The 15794-nt window shown below is 48.5% G+C and overlaps 1 protein-coding gene across 1 annotated transcript; it reads right to left on the minus strand.

The window, feature by feature from the left end:
* Positions 1–4388: 4388 nt before the first annotated feature.
* Positions 4389–15266, minus strand: LOC308620839 (macrophage-expressed gene 1 protein-like; the record flags this gene model as incomplete). The annotated part of the gene is given in 7 exon segments (XM_081240729.1): positions 4389–5486; positions 5489–5641; positions 5643–5681; positions 5683–5814; positions 5816–6806; positions 15001–15079; positions 15182–15266. Coding segments are annotated over 7 exon segments (2577 nt in total).
* Positions 15267–15794: the final 528 nt, after the last annotated feature.

Below are 15794 nucleotides of genomic sequence, written 5' to 3' on the forward strand. Positions count from 1 at the left end.
TCCCGGACTGGGGCACGAACCCGTATCCCCTGCACCGGCAGGCGGACTCTCAACCACCAGGCCACCAGGGAAGCCCTTAGCTTTGTATTTATTCAAGCACTTAGACTGGGCAAAATGAGGCTTAAAACTGGTTCATTCATGAGAATTCCCTGGCGGTCCAGTGGTTAGAACTCTGTGACCTCATGGCTGAGGGCCCGGGTTTGATCCCAGGGGAACTAAAATCCCATAAGCTGTGCGGTGCAGCCAAAAAAACCAAAAACAAAAAAAACCCAAAAAGAAAAACAACAAAAAAACTGGTTCAATCATGAAATAATACAGTTAAGAATCCCAGAAGGGCAGATAAACTAAAAGGATTTGATAGCTGAGTCTAATCACCTGGGGCCTCCCAAAATCTCTTCTGGTTTTCTTTCATTCAGCAAACTTGTAGAGCAGCTACCAGGTGTTCTGCCTGCTGCTGAGCTCTGGAAATAACTGCAATGAACACAACACCCTCCTTTCTTTTTTCTTTTTTTTTTTTTTTGCGATACACCGGCCTCTCACTGTTGTGGCCTCTCCCGTTGCGGAGCACAGGCTCCGGATGCGCAGGCTCAGCGGCCATGGCTCACGGGCCCAGCCGCTCTGCGGCATGCAATACCTTCCTTTCTCCCACTCAAAGAGCTCATGAGTGGTTTGGAAAGAGAACTCATGCAGTGACAGGCTCGTAGTTACGTGCTGCTTAAGAGGTTAGGAAGAGTAAGAGACAAATTCTTCCTGGGAAATTGAAGGCGTATGTACGGGTAGGGGGAGAGGAGGTGAACAGAAATGTATTCTTGTGTATTCTCAGAGAGGTGAACTTTGAATCCAGTCTTGATTGATGAGCAAGATTTCATCAGCCAGGGGCTTCCCTGGTGGCGCAGTGGTTGAGAGTCCGCCTGCCGATGCAGGGGACATGGGTTCGTGCCCTGGTCCGGGAAGATCCCACATGCTGCGGAGTGGCTGGGCCCATGAGCCATGGCTGCTGAGCCTGTGCGTCCGGAGCCCGTGCTCCGCAACAGTGAGAGGCCTGTGTACTGCAAAAAAAAAGAAAAAAAAGAAATATACATTTGGTTATTCAGATGGCCAAACATATATTTCTCATATATTTGGTTTTTGTCCATGGTTCCTGGCTTGCAGCTCCCAAAACCCTTGGAATTTTCTTTGCAGTAAGACCAATGGGAGCATCTTCTATAATAGTATTTGGGGCTTCCCTGAAAAATGCAGTGGTTAAGAATCCGCCTGCCAATGCAGGGGACACTGGTTCGTGCCCTGGTCTAGGAAGATCCCACATGCCGCCGAAAGGCTAGGCCCGTGAGCCATGGCCGCTGAGCCTGTGCGTCCAGAGCCTGTGCTCCACAACGGGAGAGGCCACAGCAGTGAGAGGCCCGCGTACTGCAAAAAAAAAAAAAAAAAAAAAAAAAAGATTTCATCAGCCAGGAATTGACATGATGTGGGAATCAGCACAGGGAATGTGTATCATGGGGAGAGGCTAGCTGGAGATCAGGGTGATAAAGTGGACCCAGGCCCAATGGCAAACAGTCACCTATAAAAGTGGAGCGACGTATCTTTTGATTGACATGTCCTATATAATTATTTACAGTGCCTCCTTTCGGTCTCAACAGGGTCCAGATTTGGATGATCACTTACAGAGCCACCCTACTTATAGGATGGTTCATTTTGCCCCTTTTCTTCTTTTTTCCACATCAAAATCTTTTATTATGCCCTGATCCCCATCTTGCTCGTATCAGTCGGAGAGCTCAGTTTTTAGAGCCTGGAGGGCTATTCCAGGAAATGAACTGAGACCATCAGAAATGGGCATTCGGTTTCTGTTGAAAGGATCCTCCTGGGCCAGCAGAACTGAGCAAATCTGAAAATGGGCCTGGCTGAGACAAGAGTCCCGTCCCATGCCAGAAACATTATCAGCACCCTCCCGGTTAGAATTTGCGACCCTCATGCATTTTCCCATAATGCTTTCTTTGAAGCTCTATGACATTTTTACAATGGGTAATTTGTTTTGTGGGTGTCTTACCCACTCAACTGTGAGCCCCAATCATACAACTTTGTGTACCCAGTCCGCACATTGTGATAGCTCACTGTGACATGCCAGATGTGAGGCACTGTACCAAGGGATTTCTTTGCATTGTCTCATTTAATCCTTGCAACAATTTATGACATCAGTCTTATGATTATCCCCATTTTATAGGTGAGATTAGTTCTTAGAGAGGTGAGACAATTTTCTTGTAATCACAGAGCTAGTTAGCAGCTGTGCTGGGACTTGAGCCCAGTTTGTCAGATTTGATTCTGGAATCCCACTCTTAAAGCAGTAGCAAATCAGATCCCAAAGTGTTAGTGTCATCAATTTCAAATTTAGAAAGGCCAGGCTGTTCCAAGGTGCTTTGCATCCATTAGCTCATCTAATCTTCTCAAGTAACCTAGGAATTTAACATGCTAACTTTATAGAGGACGAAACTGAGGCACAAGGGATTTCCAGAGGCCCATATTTGACCCAGACCAAGCCCATAGCTTTACTACTGTGCTCAGCAAAGAATTACATGAAATAATCTTTACAAAGAATGAATTCTAAATCTGTAGTAGGCACTAGCCATTATTATTCTTATTATTTGTCACATGACTGTGGGCAAGTCACCTCTCTGAGCCTCAATTTCCGCATCCATAGCACAAGAACTACTTACCTACCTTAAGTTCTGTGAAAAAAAGAAAAAGTCTCTATAAATGGTAGTGACCACAAGTCTGGAGAAGGCTCAGGAGAGCCACTAGTTGGTCATTTCTTAGCTCACAGTCGGCTCCAATGTGCCCGTATCAGACCAGTAGGAGAAATGATCTCAAACATCTAGAGTTATTTGGATATCAACTGCCTCTTCCTCTTAGGACTCAGAGTTTGCACCATCTCATCAATATCCTGATATATTCCAATTTGTAGCCAGAGTAGATGAAACACCAAGAAGAAAAATGACTCACTTAGGTCACTCAGGTCATGGAAATGGGGTCTTGTCAACCCTGTGAGGCCACACTTGCCGGCTCCCTAGGGTCTCTCCACGTAGCTTTGGAATTGGCTCTAAAATTCACACGAGGGGCCCATTTGGGCTAGGTCCTGCATGCCCTGTGGTTCCAAGGTTAGGGTTTAATGTGACACCCTGTTTGTCCTTGTGACAACTACAGACCCACACTCTGGGCTTAAATTGCGATGAGGCTTGTGTTCTAGGAACATTGCAAAACTGAACACTGGTCCCAAGAGACTGCAGTCTTGGGTTAAAGAATGTAAATGTACTCTGGTGTACTTGAGAGAAACAGGATCTCCAAAGGGAAAACTCTTCCATTGGGGGTGAGGACTCTAGTTTTCCAAAGCTAAGTTTCATGGAACATAGAATGAAATGGAAGAGTGGAAGAGTTTTCCCTTGGCTTTCCAGTGTTTTGACTGTGATCATATTTTAATAGTTTGTATCACATCTTACATTGTGATCCCATATAAAACTGTGATCCCATATAAACCATAAAAAACTGACGTTTTTGGTGAATCAAAAATGATTAGAGGGAGTTTCCTGGCAGTCCAGTGGTTAGTGGTTACAACTCTGCGCTTCCACTGCTGAGGGCCTGGGTTCAATCCCTGGTTGGGGAACTAAGATCCCGCAAGCTGTGTGGCGTGGCCAAAAAAAAAACACAAAGATTGGATATGGGCAAATTTATGTGATTAACCTATTTCACAAAATAATTATTATAGCTGTTTCATGCAATGTACTGTTTTCTGTCATTAAAAAAAATTTTGCTGATTACAACTTAATTCATTTCATCATCCACAAGTAGGTCAGGTACTATTTGGAAAACAAAAAACAAAAAGACCCTCTGAGTTAAACCAAGCCCAAGAGGAAACTTTTGAGGTTCAAGGCAATGATTCTGGGAAAACAAATGGACAGAATGAATTTTATAACAGTTACCAAAAAAAAAAAAAAATCTAACTTCAAAGCTACATAATATGTCCTGGGGTCAATGCTGATTCTATCTCCCCCGTTCGCCCACCCCCCCCAGCAAAGAACACCAGGAATACACCTGTATTTGAACAAAGTTGGGTTTATTGGCTCCTTGCAACAAGGGAGGCGCCCAACATGGGAGCACACCAAGGAGAATGGGGCGCCTCTCAGCAAGAGGGCATTAGGGAGAGATTGCTACAGGACTTGAGCTTGGGCTAGGTGATTTGGAGGCGGGCTTGAGGAAGTACAGTTTAGTCCTGGTACCTTCAGGAAGTGGGGCCAGTTCTGTGATTAGGTATCTTACATCTTTTTACCTAGGCAGTAGAAGAAACAGAAGGGGCTAGAGCTCTGACTAGCAATGATGCAGCAGTCCTGTTTCGTTAAAGTCTAGACAGCATTCTTGTCATTCTGTATGCATTCAGACCGAGCTGGGTTCTCAGTGGTTTCTGTGGCCCCATAGGCCCTCTGTTCCTCTGTCAGGATGCCTTCCTGCAGTCTCCTGTAACCCCCTTTCTTATAGAACCTGAAGCCACAGCTTACCCCCAGAGCAAGAGCCACCAAGGCCACCGTGGCACCCACCCAGGAGCCAACAATGGCCCCAACGCTGGGTCCCAAGCCAGCCTGGCTCAAGAGCTTGGCTGACAGGGATGGGTCATTAATATTGGCCTGCTGCCAGTGGTCAGAGCCTTGCAGCCTCACCCAGACCCGCTGACCACTGGAGTCAACCAGGACAGAGAGCCTGTGGATGCTGCTTCTGTTGAGCAAGGGGGGGCGGGGAATAAATGGGGGCATCCGAACAGCTGCCTGTTGCTGGTCCAAGAGGGCCCCAGCCCTGAGGCAGTAGAGGATTTGGCAGCCATGGCTGAGGTAAGCCTGGTGTTGGCTGTACCCTGCTGGGCATTTCATGGGGAAATCCGTGGGGCTGTCCCGGTAGAACACCTCCTTCATGAACCCAGGGCTCTGGTCCTTTACAAGGCCAGCCAAGGGGTTGCCCGTCTGGCAGCTGAAGAAACCCCCAAAGGGGACTGCCTGGGCTGTACCCAGCTCTGAGTCGCTACTGACACAGACCTTGAGGTCGCCAAAGAGTGTCAGTGGGTAGAAGTGGGAGGGGCAGGCCTGGGACCCAGTGAGCGGGTTTGGGTTGCCAGGGCTATACAGGCCTCCAAAGAGGAGGCCCGCAGAGGCGGGCAGGGACGCCCCCGAGGGCACGCACCAGGAGGCAGCCAGGCTCACGGCATTCCGAGGCTCATGGGTGGCGCACACTGTCGAGCAGCATCGGAAGAAGAGCCAGCACCTTCGGCAGTGCTGCCGGCACTCAGGGCCGGCCTCGCTCCACGTCTTCAGCCCACCGCTCCGGGCGCTGGCCGTGTAGTTGGCCGGGCAAGAGGCTTTGCCGGTGACCGGGTTCGGGACGCGATAGGCCCGGCAGAGGTGATCGGCATGCCGCCCGGACACGGCCTCGCATTCCTGGAAGACACCGCCGAAGCAGCGGCATCAGCCTCCGCGGCAGCAGCACCGCAGCAGCAGCCTCCGCAAGAACCATCGTCCACATTGGCCTGGGGGTCGAAGACAGGAGCCCCAAGCTTCAAGCATCCGGGATGCGTGTTGACCGCGTAGTAGCGGTGGATGGCCCAGCGCACGCGCGGCCGCCACCCGGCGCACGCGCGGCCCCCACGCGGGCCTCTGGGAGCTCGGGCAACGCCTCCAGCTGAAGCAGCACCGGCAGGGGCGGGCCCGACCTACCGACGGCCACCAGCCGGTTGCCGATGCCCTCCTGCCACTTCTGCAGGATGACGCCCGGGTAGAAAGAAGGGCACGCCGCCGTGGCTGTGCATCTTGGAGGCCACCGTGTTCCGCCCGTAGTTCTGGAGAAGCCGGCTCTGCACCTGCCAGGAAACCCCATCCCCAGCGTTGACCGCGTGGAAAAACAAGGCCGAGGCGGCGTACGTGATGTTGATCTTGTCTCGGGCTTCGCTGTCCACCAGCTCCCGCCTCACCTGGTACTCCTGCACCAAGGCAGCCCCGGCCTCCACGTCGGTGAGTACGTGCGTGCCGTACCTAAGCACAAGCATCTCCGCCAGGTATTCGGCCTCCCGGGTCTGGTTGTTCTCCAGGTGGTCGCTGAGGGTCAGCAGATGTCGCAGAAAGTCGGGCTGGAAGTCGGGGTTCTCCGGGGCCTTCACAGAGTAGATGCCGTGGCGGATCTGCCCCCTGGTCGTGACCGTCTGGTACTCCAGGCTGTACTTCCTGACGTTCTGGCAGTCCACGGAGAACTGACCATTGAGGTTGGGGAGGAAGGAGAGCTCGGCGTTGATGGAGGCGGCCCAGGTGTCGGTGTAGTTGACCCAGTGGTCGATGAGCCCCGCGCGGGTCTCCACTATACTCTCCCGCCGCGGGACCACCTGCACGCGGTCTGGGATGAGGTACTCTCCGTCCTCGGTGGTGAGGCACTGCGAATAGTCTCTCCTGAGCACCAGCCCCAGCTCGACGTTGTGCAGGTTGTCCCAGCCACCTCCTGGCAGCGCCCCCAGCACGGACATATTCAGGGTCTGCCTGCAGCCTTGGAAGCCCGGCGCTCTCTGTTCCTCCATGGCACCACACCCGGCCAAGAGGAGGACCAGCAAGGGTGCAAGGCACAGGACCATGGCTGGAGGAGAGCTTCTCCTGGGCAGCCTGCTGCGCCTTAGCTCCTCCAGGGTTGGGGTCGCAGAGGGGTGAATTCTCAGCCTGGGAGCTGATGCTAAGTAAGCCTCAGGCAGTGACTCATCCCAACTCCAGCCCCTCCCAGGTTCCTCTCCTTGAAGTCTTCAGAGGAAAGGATAGCAAGCAGGTCTCCTAGCAGAAGCACCAAGGGGAGTGAAACTAATTCCAGGCTTTGGGCCAGGGAAGGGTAAATTAGAGTGGCGAATTGCCCGAAGGCCCTCTTGAATTCATCTCTACGAAGAAAATCCAACCTCATCTGTTGAATACCTGGTATTTCAGTCTCCAACTCTCTCTTGGCCACTGGATGCAGTTAGGGTCCTATTATTCCAAGTGTCAAGTTCAGCCTCGGTGAGGAAGTAGCCCAGGAAAACGGGGCCTTTCCCCAGTTGACCAGCCAACCTGTGGGCACTGTGTCTAGGAGGTCACATTCATTCCAGGCTGATTTCCTTGTGGGCCTTCAGCAGATATTACAGAAAAGAGCCCCTTTCTGGACTAGAGCAGGTTCAGGGCAGCTCTAAAAAAAACAATAATAATAATAAAAAAAAGTCAAGTATGGCTGTGCCAGTGCTCCACAGCCCTGACATATGGGCAGGACAGAGCTTCTCAAGGGGGCTTAGCCCACTTCACAAACAGTCTAGGCCCCAAGAATTTTTCTCCTCTTCCATCTGCTTGGAGCTCTCTATGGCCCCTGTCCCCCTGAGATGAGCAGCTGCTCTAAATGACACCCTGAGCTAGTGCTTTATAATCCCATTCTAACATCTCACCAGTCTCTTTTTACACATTAGGAAACAGGCCCAGAGAAGTCAGGGAAAGTACCCAGGGTCACAGTTAGGTACCCAGGGGAGGCAGCATTCGAATCCGGGTTCGTCTGATGCCAAAGCACAGTTTCCATCCACTGATCTGGGCTCAGGGCTTCTTCTTCCTATTCAGTGTCAGGGTCTTCTTGATTTTTGTCTCTCCTAGGGCTTTTGGGGTTCAAGAAGGCTCCTGGAAAGGGCATGTGGGATCACCAAACCCAGTGGTATCACTCCTGGTTACACCTGTTTGCAGTGGTGTGGTTGAGGCAGAGGTCTTTTCTCCCCATCGTGTGTGGGAGAGAGAGTACTTTCTGGAAGAATAGGTACTGGCCTTGACATCTCAAGATCTGAATTGGAGTCTGGGCTCCATCATTGCAGCAGCTGAGCCCTCTCACTAGCATGGCTTTCTTCTCTGAGTCCCACTTCCCTCATCTGTTACATGATGAAAGCAATACAAAGCTCTTCAGGCTTGAGCTATTGGATGTAAGATGCCCAGCAAGTTGCCTGGCACAAAATAGGGTGTTTGTTCAGTGAAATGGGTTAAGTGACTTGTTTAAGGTCTGGGTTCGCACCCAAGTTGGTCTGAATCCAAAGTCTAGTGCTCTTTCTACCACCGTGTGGTTCCCTCTGATCTCTACATTTGCAATTCTTTGATCAAAAAGTGTCATATATTTATCATAAGGTAGTTTAGGATGGAGAATTTGCTAGAGAAGCAAATTCCCATTCTCTGGGAAAGCAGTAAAGTTTCCTCCCCCCCTCGGTGTATCTTCCTATGACAGGGACAAGTAATCACACTGCTTTCCCACATTCCGCGCTTATGACTTAGGAACAAGCACTTCAAGTCATAAATTCAAAGAAACTGGAAATTTATCACGTTGGGTGATAGCTCTTTCCCAGGACCTTGGGCAGGTTTGTGGATATTTTATGGCAGTGGATACAAGAGAAGATAAGCACGCTTTGGTTGAATGGTGGCTAAGCCTTTGCTGACGTGGATCAGATGCCAGCAAGAGGAGGGCAAGGAAAATCGTGAGGATGTTTTGTTATCAGCCCTGGGCAGCACTGGCTGAGACTTGGGGATTAAGAGGGTCAAACGGTGCTCAGCACTCACATCCCCCGGTTGTTCAGAGGCAGTGTAAGGAACACACAGGCAGGACAGACTTGAGTCAGATGTCAAGGCCCCCGTGGGACCAGGGATAAAAAGTGTGACTTCCTGCAAAACAGGAACAAATAGGACTTTTCTAGCTATTCACTTTCAAAAATCACAGCAAAGGATTGTTATGGAAAATGAAGAGTCAAGAGATTAGATAAAGTGAAAAGGCCCTCCTTCACCCAGTTCTATTCCCCACAAATAACCACTGTGATCAGGTGGGTATACATCCTTCCAGACATGTCTCCTTGTGTGAACCCAGGCTCATGGACACATACTGTTTTCTTTTGCAAAAGTGGTACCAGGCCGTATGTTGATTTTACTGTGGAGAAATGGATTCCCAGGGAAAGTGTGGTGTGCAAGGACTGTAGCAGGGCCAGATCTGAGTCCCTGTGTCCTGACAACCAGGCTCAGTCCAGGCCCCACCCTGCTTCACAACCTAAGGCAGTGCGAATTCCAGTTGAGAGCCCTAGGGGACACACATGCAATTACCCTGGCAGACAGGCAGAGAAAACAGTCCAAATATTTAACACCCTGCAAGTTGTAGGTGAAGCCAGTCAGAACTGACACTAGCTGCAAGTGGCCTTCCTGGGGTTACTGGCTAAATATTGGCCCCTGCATGTAGGGGTCTTATGGTCGAAACCAAGTTTGTGTGCCCGACACCAGTGAGGAATTTGGAGCGTAGGAAGGTTTATTGCAGGACGCCAAGCAAGGAGAATGGGCAGCTCATACTCAAAAGACCTGAACTCCCCAATAGTTTTGGGGGAAGAATTAAAGGCAGAATTTGGAAGGAGGGCTTCAGGTTGTGTGACTTTCTTCTGATTGGTTGGTGGTAAAGTAACAGGGTAATGTCTCCAGAGTCTCAACCTTCTGGTTCCATCTAGTCTGGGGTCTACATGCTTGTGCTCAGCAGGTGGTCACTATCATCCACCTGGGTGGGTGGATCTTAGTTTCTGTAGAAGAACTGAGAGATGTGTATCAGATTGTTATCTATAGCCCTTCAGGAGGAACTAGGAGTCTTGTGACTATATTAGCCTATTAACTGCTTGAGCCTGCTCTTTGGAACTTGGGGAAGGCCTAGAAGACTCAAAACTTTTTTCTTTTTTTCCTACAAACAAGAAACAGGGGACATTGAGGGGCTTTTGTACCCAGGAGAGCTCCAGAGTCCTGTTTGATTTCAGTCTCATTCCACACCCTACTTGTTTCTAGACGCTTATCTGAGGAGGGAATGCATGAATGAATGAATGGATGAATAAGGATGCAAAGTGGTCCTAAATAACAACACAAAGGAGGAAACTCCTTTCAATAGAATCACAACATTATTAACTGCAGCATTATCTGTGTGTATATTTTTCAAATAAGGACAAGGACCAAGTAATCATGCTGCTTGAAAAAAATCATGCTGCTTGTCAGAGGGAAAGAGGCAATAATGATAAAGAGGTAGAGGGGGGCTTCCCTGGTGGCGCAGTGGTTGAGAGTCCGCCTGCCGATGCAGGGGACACAGGTTCGTGCCCCGGTCTGGGAGGATCCCACATGTCGCGGAGCGGCTGGGCCCGTGAGCCATGGCCGCTGAGCCTGCGCATCCGGAGCCTGTGCTCCGCAACGGGAGAGGCCACAGCAGTGAGAGGCCCGCGTACCGCAAAAAAAAATAAAATAAAAAAGAAGTAGAGGGGGAAGTTAGCTGGAGTTTGGCAGAACTGGATTTGGGATAGAGCGTGGCACTCAGTGGCTCTGTGATCTTCGATGAGTGACTTAATCTCCTTGAACTTCTTTTCTGTAAACATCTGTGAATGTGAGGGGGAAGAGAAGAACACGGTGATTTAACCAAGATTACGCCAACTAAGGGTGAGATAGGCTGAAAAGTCTGGGGGACTTTTAGTCTGGTGTGTTTATAGTTCAACGTCAGGGGCAGCTCAGGGGTCTTAAATTCCAGTCTTAAGGACTCGATCATCCTGAATTCAAGCTGATGGGGATTCTGGGCTAAACTTCTAAGTAACTCCTATTGCCTCTGTGTGGAAACCCACCCTCACTCTGCCATCAACACCCAAGAGTCGTGTGACCAAGGGACTTGTAGGATAAAGAAACTTCCAGTTCCCACTCCTCCCCTCCTTCCAAAGACACCTGGGAATCCTTGCTTCCTGCACAATCCCTGCCTTTCCTGTGATACTTTTCCTCATGGATTTTTCCTTGGTTTGCCTCACCTGGCAATGGATACATGTATTCTCTGCAACTTAGCTTGGAGAAGATCCAGAATCATCAAAGAGATGAGGAAAACTGGCAGTGGATACAGAATCTAGAAGAACCCTGACCAGCGTCACTGAATTAACCAGTGTTTATACCATCCTTATATCTTAACCTACAGTGGTTCATGGCTTTATAGAGGAGGAAAAATAATTTCCCTCCACCTTGCTGAGTTCTTGACTGAGACCCCCTGTAATAAAAGACAGATTAACAAGAGAAAAACAGGTTTATAGTATGTCTACCTCATGTATACATGGGAGATTCCTAGGGGGAAATGAATAGCTCAGAATTTAGGCTTAAATATCGTTTTTTTTCTTTCTTTTTTTTTTTTTTTTTTTTGAGGTACACTGGCCTCTCACTGCTGTGGCCTCTCCCGTTGCGGAGCACAGGCTCCGGACTCACAGGCTCAGCGGCCGTGGCTCACGGGTCCAGCCACTTCGTGGCATGTGGGATCTTCCCGGACCGGGGCACGAACCTGTGTCCCCTGCATCGGCAGGCGGACCCTCAACCACTGAGCCACCAGGGAAGCCCTGAAATATCCTTTTAATAGGAAAAGAAGAGGTGGCCACAAAGGCCTCTTAAGGGAGAACAAGTGATTTTTAGGAAAGATGAATGGGTCCTTAGAAGACAGGTGGGAGGTGTGATTGTGACAAAGTCCATCTGGTTCTGGTGCTGACCTGTAGTCTCCTCTCCTGTGTTGAATAGTGCATCTTCCCTGGATGATGAACTCCTGGGGAGGGGCTTTATGACAATTGAGTTCCTTTTGGAAGATTTCTTTTTAGACAGATAAGGAAAGTTCAGAAAAAGCCTCTTCCTGCATTTGCTGTTTTTCAAATGCCTTTAGCTTGAAATAAGCAATATACCAAAGCAGCATATTTGGGGACAGTCTGCCCTACTACCCGTCAGCTTATAGCATTGATACCCAATGAAGCCTATTAAAAATAAAGGTTCTTGGGTTCCACTGAACAGGAACTTTTTTTTTTTTTGCGGTACGTGGGCCTCTCACTGTTGTGGCCTCTCCCGTTGCGGAGCACAGGCTCCGGACGCGCAGGCTCAGCGGCCACGGCTCACGGGCCCAGCCCCTCCGCGACATGTGGAATCCTCCCAGACCGGGGCACGAACCCGTGTCCCCTGCATCGGCAGGCGGACTCTCAACCACTGCACCACCAGGAAAGCCCTGAACAGGAACTTTTGAAGATGAGTTCTGAGAATCTGTATTTTGACAAAGTTCTGAGACACAAACTACCTATACTCCACAGAGCTTATTTTTCACGTTAAGCTAGTATTCCAATCTGTTCATTAGCATAATTTTACTATTCCAGGAGATTCTTGCCTAGACAAGTGGCTTAATTATTCTTTCCAGAATATCCATCAACGCCTCAAAGAGAGCACAACAGTTTGTGCCCTAAGATTATATGACTCCTTTGCCTTACCTTGCTTTTGCTGCCTACCTTAGACTGTTGTGTTGTGATCTCTACTCAGTCCTAGTCAAGACAACCCTCCCTCTCCATTGAGGGACCTGCCTTAAACCAAACTTCCAATTCTCACTAATTCTAACCTTGCCTTTCCCTCTCTGAGACACTGCCAAATCTCTGCTGAGGTGGAGTCCTCCCTGTCTCATCAGCTGGTTATTTTGATGGTATTTGGGGAGCTGGCATTCCCTGGACCCCAGGAGATTCTATGGCACTGTTGGATTTGAGAACTACTGGACAAAGTTAAGTCCAAATTGCTGAGCCTAACGTACAAGGTCCCCAGTAGTCTGACTGTTGCCTCACTTAGAAACCAATTGTCCACTGACTCTTTCTTACAAACCATATACTTTAGCCCATTCTTTTTGTCTTTAGATACTTTGTGCATTTATCCAGGCTCTTCTCTCTGCTCATCCTTCTATATCTCAGCATCTTTTTCTCACCGTTGTTGTAACCAGTCTCCAGTGATGGTCCCCAATTAACCACCCCTCCCAGGGTTCATGCCCCTGTGAGGTCCTATCCCACAGTGAATCTGGGCTGGCCCTGTGACTCATTTTAACTAATTCAATGTGGCAGACATTAAGCTGTGTCATCACTAGGGCCTAAATGTAAGACCTGGAAACCTGCACCCCTGAGAGCCCTGAACCATCCAGCTATTCTCCTGGAGAGGCCATACAGAGAGGGAGAGACCATGTGACTATTTGGAGAGATGCACGGCCTGCTCTGCCAGTGTCCTGGTTTAGCTCAGCCTTCGTGCCGTCTCCATGGAGGCTGTGTAGGAGCTCCCAGCCAACCTCCCATGGAAGGAAAAAGTGCCCGGCTGAACCCAGTCAAAGCACAGAATAGTGAGTGATAAAGAATTGTTGTTTGAAGCCAGTTAACTTTGTGGTGGCTTGTTACACAGCAGTAGTCAACCAAATATGAACTTTCAAGCTTTAGCTCAAAAACCACTCTTTTATGGAGGTTTTTGCATTGTCTCACTCAACTACCTTCCCATTTCCACACTGGGAAGTAGAAATCACCCAGTTCCCTGCTGGAGTCAAAAGGAACACATTCAGTTTCCTGAGTGGAAACTTCCATTTTTTTCTGGTCTCCTCCTGAAGAGTATTCCATGAATTCAACCTGTTTTGCGGCCAATGGGCCTTTTTAGGTGAGACTAGCCATTTAGGAAAAACTCCACCAAGGGTCAGAACAATTTGTGATATGCACTACAGCCAGTAGATCAAATGTGCGTTATGCTGATAAAATCACTATCCTGATACATCCTGATATCCTGAGAGGTTTTTGTTTTTTGGGTTTTTTTTTTGCCCCTCCGCATGGCATGCGGGATCTTAGTTCCCTTGCAGTGGAGGTGCAGAGTCCTAACCACTGGACCACCAGCCAATTCCCCTGAGAGCTTTTACATTTTTTTAAAAAATCTTATTACTTTCATTATTAAAATTTTTTTGTATTGAAATATACAATATATTGGTTTACAATGTTGTGTTAGTTTCAGGTGTACAGCAAAGTGATTCCATTTTATATATATATTCTTTTTTAGATTCTTTTCCATTATAGGTTATTACAGATATTAAGTATAGTTCCCTGTGCTATACAGTATGTCCTTGTTGGTTATCTATTTTATATATAGTACTGTGTATATTTTAATCCCAAACTCCTAATTTATTCCCCAGCCCCCTTCTCCTGGAATCGTAGCTTTTAATCTTTCAAGTCACCGGGTTATGGTTTATTTGATAGAGGCTGGGATAACTTTTGAGAGGATGTGGGCATACAACCACAGGGGCAAGCGTAAGGGGAAAAAACGTGAAGGATGGCCGTGGCTTTCAACCCTCTTGGTTTATGGTGCAGGCTTTCGATCGAGTTTTTACCCTCTGAGCATACTTCTGCCAGTTTTAAAAGCCGGGTAGCCATAAAATAAAAGGCTCCCCCTAGTGGTGAAAAGTTGATTTTATTCTGGAAGCCGCGAGTGCTCCTCCCTGCGTCGTGGGCATCGTTGACCAGCAGAGGGCAGTGCAGACGGCAAGAGACATCAGTTGGCAGGCTCTTTTATGAGCTATAATGAATTTTATTTTCCTTCAATTACGGTAAAAACCACGTAACATAAAATTTACCACCTTAGCTTTTCTAACTGTATAGTTCAGTAGTGTTAAGTATATTCACAGTGTCGTGCAACCAATCTCCAGAATTTTTCCTCTTGCAAAACTGAAACTCTGCACTCATTAAACAGCTCACCATCCCCCCGCCCCCCCCCCGCCCCCTTCCCCTCCAGCCGCTGGCAACACCTTTCTACTTTCTGTCTGGATGAATTTGATTACTGTAGATACCTCAGAGAAGGGGAACCGTACAGTGTTTGTCTTTTTGTGACTGGCTTATTTCACTTAGCTTCATGTCTTCAAGGTTTATTCACGCTGTAACGTATCAGAATTTCCTTCCTTTTCGGAGCAACTATTTTTGCACGTCTCCTCTTCTTGATTCAACACGTCAGGGTATGTCATGTATTTGTAAGTGGGGGCATCACTGTCTCCCTTCAATTCTTTCCTGTGCCGTCCACATATACGTGTTTACTCTACAGCCTGGTGCTACCTGCGTGGCGTTCACGGAAGGATGGAGCAGGAAAACGGATACATTTCACCGGGCCATACCCGCAAAGGGCATTCTGGCTATCGGTATTAAGAACCAGGACATTGTTCATACTCCGCCTTTGATTCAGTGTCTCCATGTCTGGGAATGCATGTAAAAGAAATGGTTCAAGGAGAAAAAGAGTATTCATATTCAGAATATTTAAGTGGTACATGAAAGCAAGAATAATGGTGCACCACTCACGTCTCCCTGCCAGAGAAATCCTGCTCGGAGGGCTGCAGGGCGCTGACACCCCCAGCTGCTGCCCATTTGGGATCTGCTGCAGCATTTGCCCAAACTCTATACTCTTCTTGGGAATAGGAAGGGCCTCTCTCAGAAAGTGGGCTTTAAGTTAAAACTTGAAGGATGAATACGACCTACTCAGGCAAAGAGTGTATACAAGAGTTTTCTAGCAGATGAGTTATTCATAAGCCAGCCTAATAATAAACTGTCACCCCTCCACGTTGGTTATCAAGAGTTGTGCTCCAATGGCCCCATCTCTTCCCCACGAATGGCCCCAAACATGCCCTCCCCTTGAATCTGCAAATGCTGCTTCTGGCTGAAAATTCCTGGCCAGACAAGGACCTCTTGTAAATCCCCTGGGTCTTTAGAATAGACTTGGTTAAGTATTGGTCCGGTGATCAAGGTTATCTGTCATCTCCTGGATGGGTTAGGAAAAGAAAGAACAAGAAGGGATTTTGAAACACTGGGGAATCTATGCAAACAGAGGGCTCGCTCATTTCAGCTCTGGCATAAATATGACAGCGGAACGAGCTTAGGTTTCAACAAAAGCACAAATACTCCTACCTGTTCTTGT

Source organism: Mesoplodon bidens (genome assembly GCF_964165515.1).
Source record: "Mesoplodon bidens genome assembly, chromosome: 7".
In the NCBI taxonomy this organism is placed as follows: domain Eukaryota; kingdom Metazoa; phylum Chordata; class Mammalia; order Artiodactyla; family Ziphiidae; genus Mesoplodon; species Mesoplodon bidens.